The following is a 687-nucleotide window of genomic DNA, read 5'->3' on the forward strand; positions in this document are numbered from 1 at the left end:
TGAGTATTAATGATAATGATAATAAATAATAATAATAATAATAATAATAAAAATAATAATAATAATAATAAAAAGTGTTTAAAGCACTTTTTTCACACACTTTATCCCTGTGGCCTCTTTTAACAGATCCACTCTGTATCTCCCCCTTAGGTCTTCTAAGGAAAGTAATCCTGTTACAGAGGCGGACATGTTGGCGTCACTCAATCCTGAAGCCAAAATTTCTGCAGCAGACTGTGCAGCTCAGTCATCTGCAGCTCCCCCGCAGAAGCAGGAAAGCAGTGGGAGTGCCAGGCCGGCTGTGATAGCCTCAGCCCTGACCCCAGATCCAGTGACGGTGCCCTACCTGAGCCCTCTGGTTCTGTGGAAGGAGCTGGAGAGCCTGCTGGTGAATGAGGGCGACCAGGCCATCTCCTCCCCGAGTGTTGTCGACCAACATCCCATTGTCTTCTGGAACCTGGTGTGGTACTTCAGAAGGCTAGAGCTGCCGAGTAACCTGCCAGCTCTTATCCTGGCCTCCCAGCACTGTAGCCATGGAGACCAGGTAAATATGCAAGTGTCTGTCAAGCTCTCCCACATATAGTTGTGTGGAGATGGACCCATTAAGAATAAAGCTGTAATTTTATCAATTCTGTTTGTTGATACTGTATGAGTTAGTTGAGATTATTGATAGCACTCATATCTGTATGA

General features: G+C 45.0%; 1 protein-coding gene across 1 annotated transcript in view; it reads left to right on the forward strand.

The window, feature by feature from the left end:
• dennd4a (DENN/MADD domain containing 4A) overlaps nucleotides 1-687 on the forward strand; it is a 21,094-nt gene that overhangs the window by 19,163 nt on the left and 1,244 nt on the right. The window contains exon 26 of the mRNA XM_035664873.1: nucleotides 151-541. Within this exon, the coding sequence (XP_035520766.1) occupies nucleotides 151-541 (391 nt within the window). The remainder of the gene's footprint in view (nucleotides 1-150; nucleotides 542-687) is intronic.

Source organism: Morone saxatilis, unplaced genomic scaffold (genome assembly GCF_004916995.1).
Source record: "Morone saxatilis isolate NCDOM2014 unplaced genomic scaffold, NCSU_SB_2.0 Contig2, whole genome shotgun sequence".
NCBI lineage: Eukaryota > Metazoa > Chordata > Actinopteri > Moronidae > Morone > Morone saxatilis.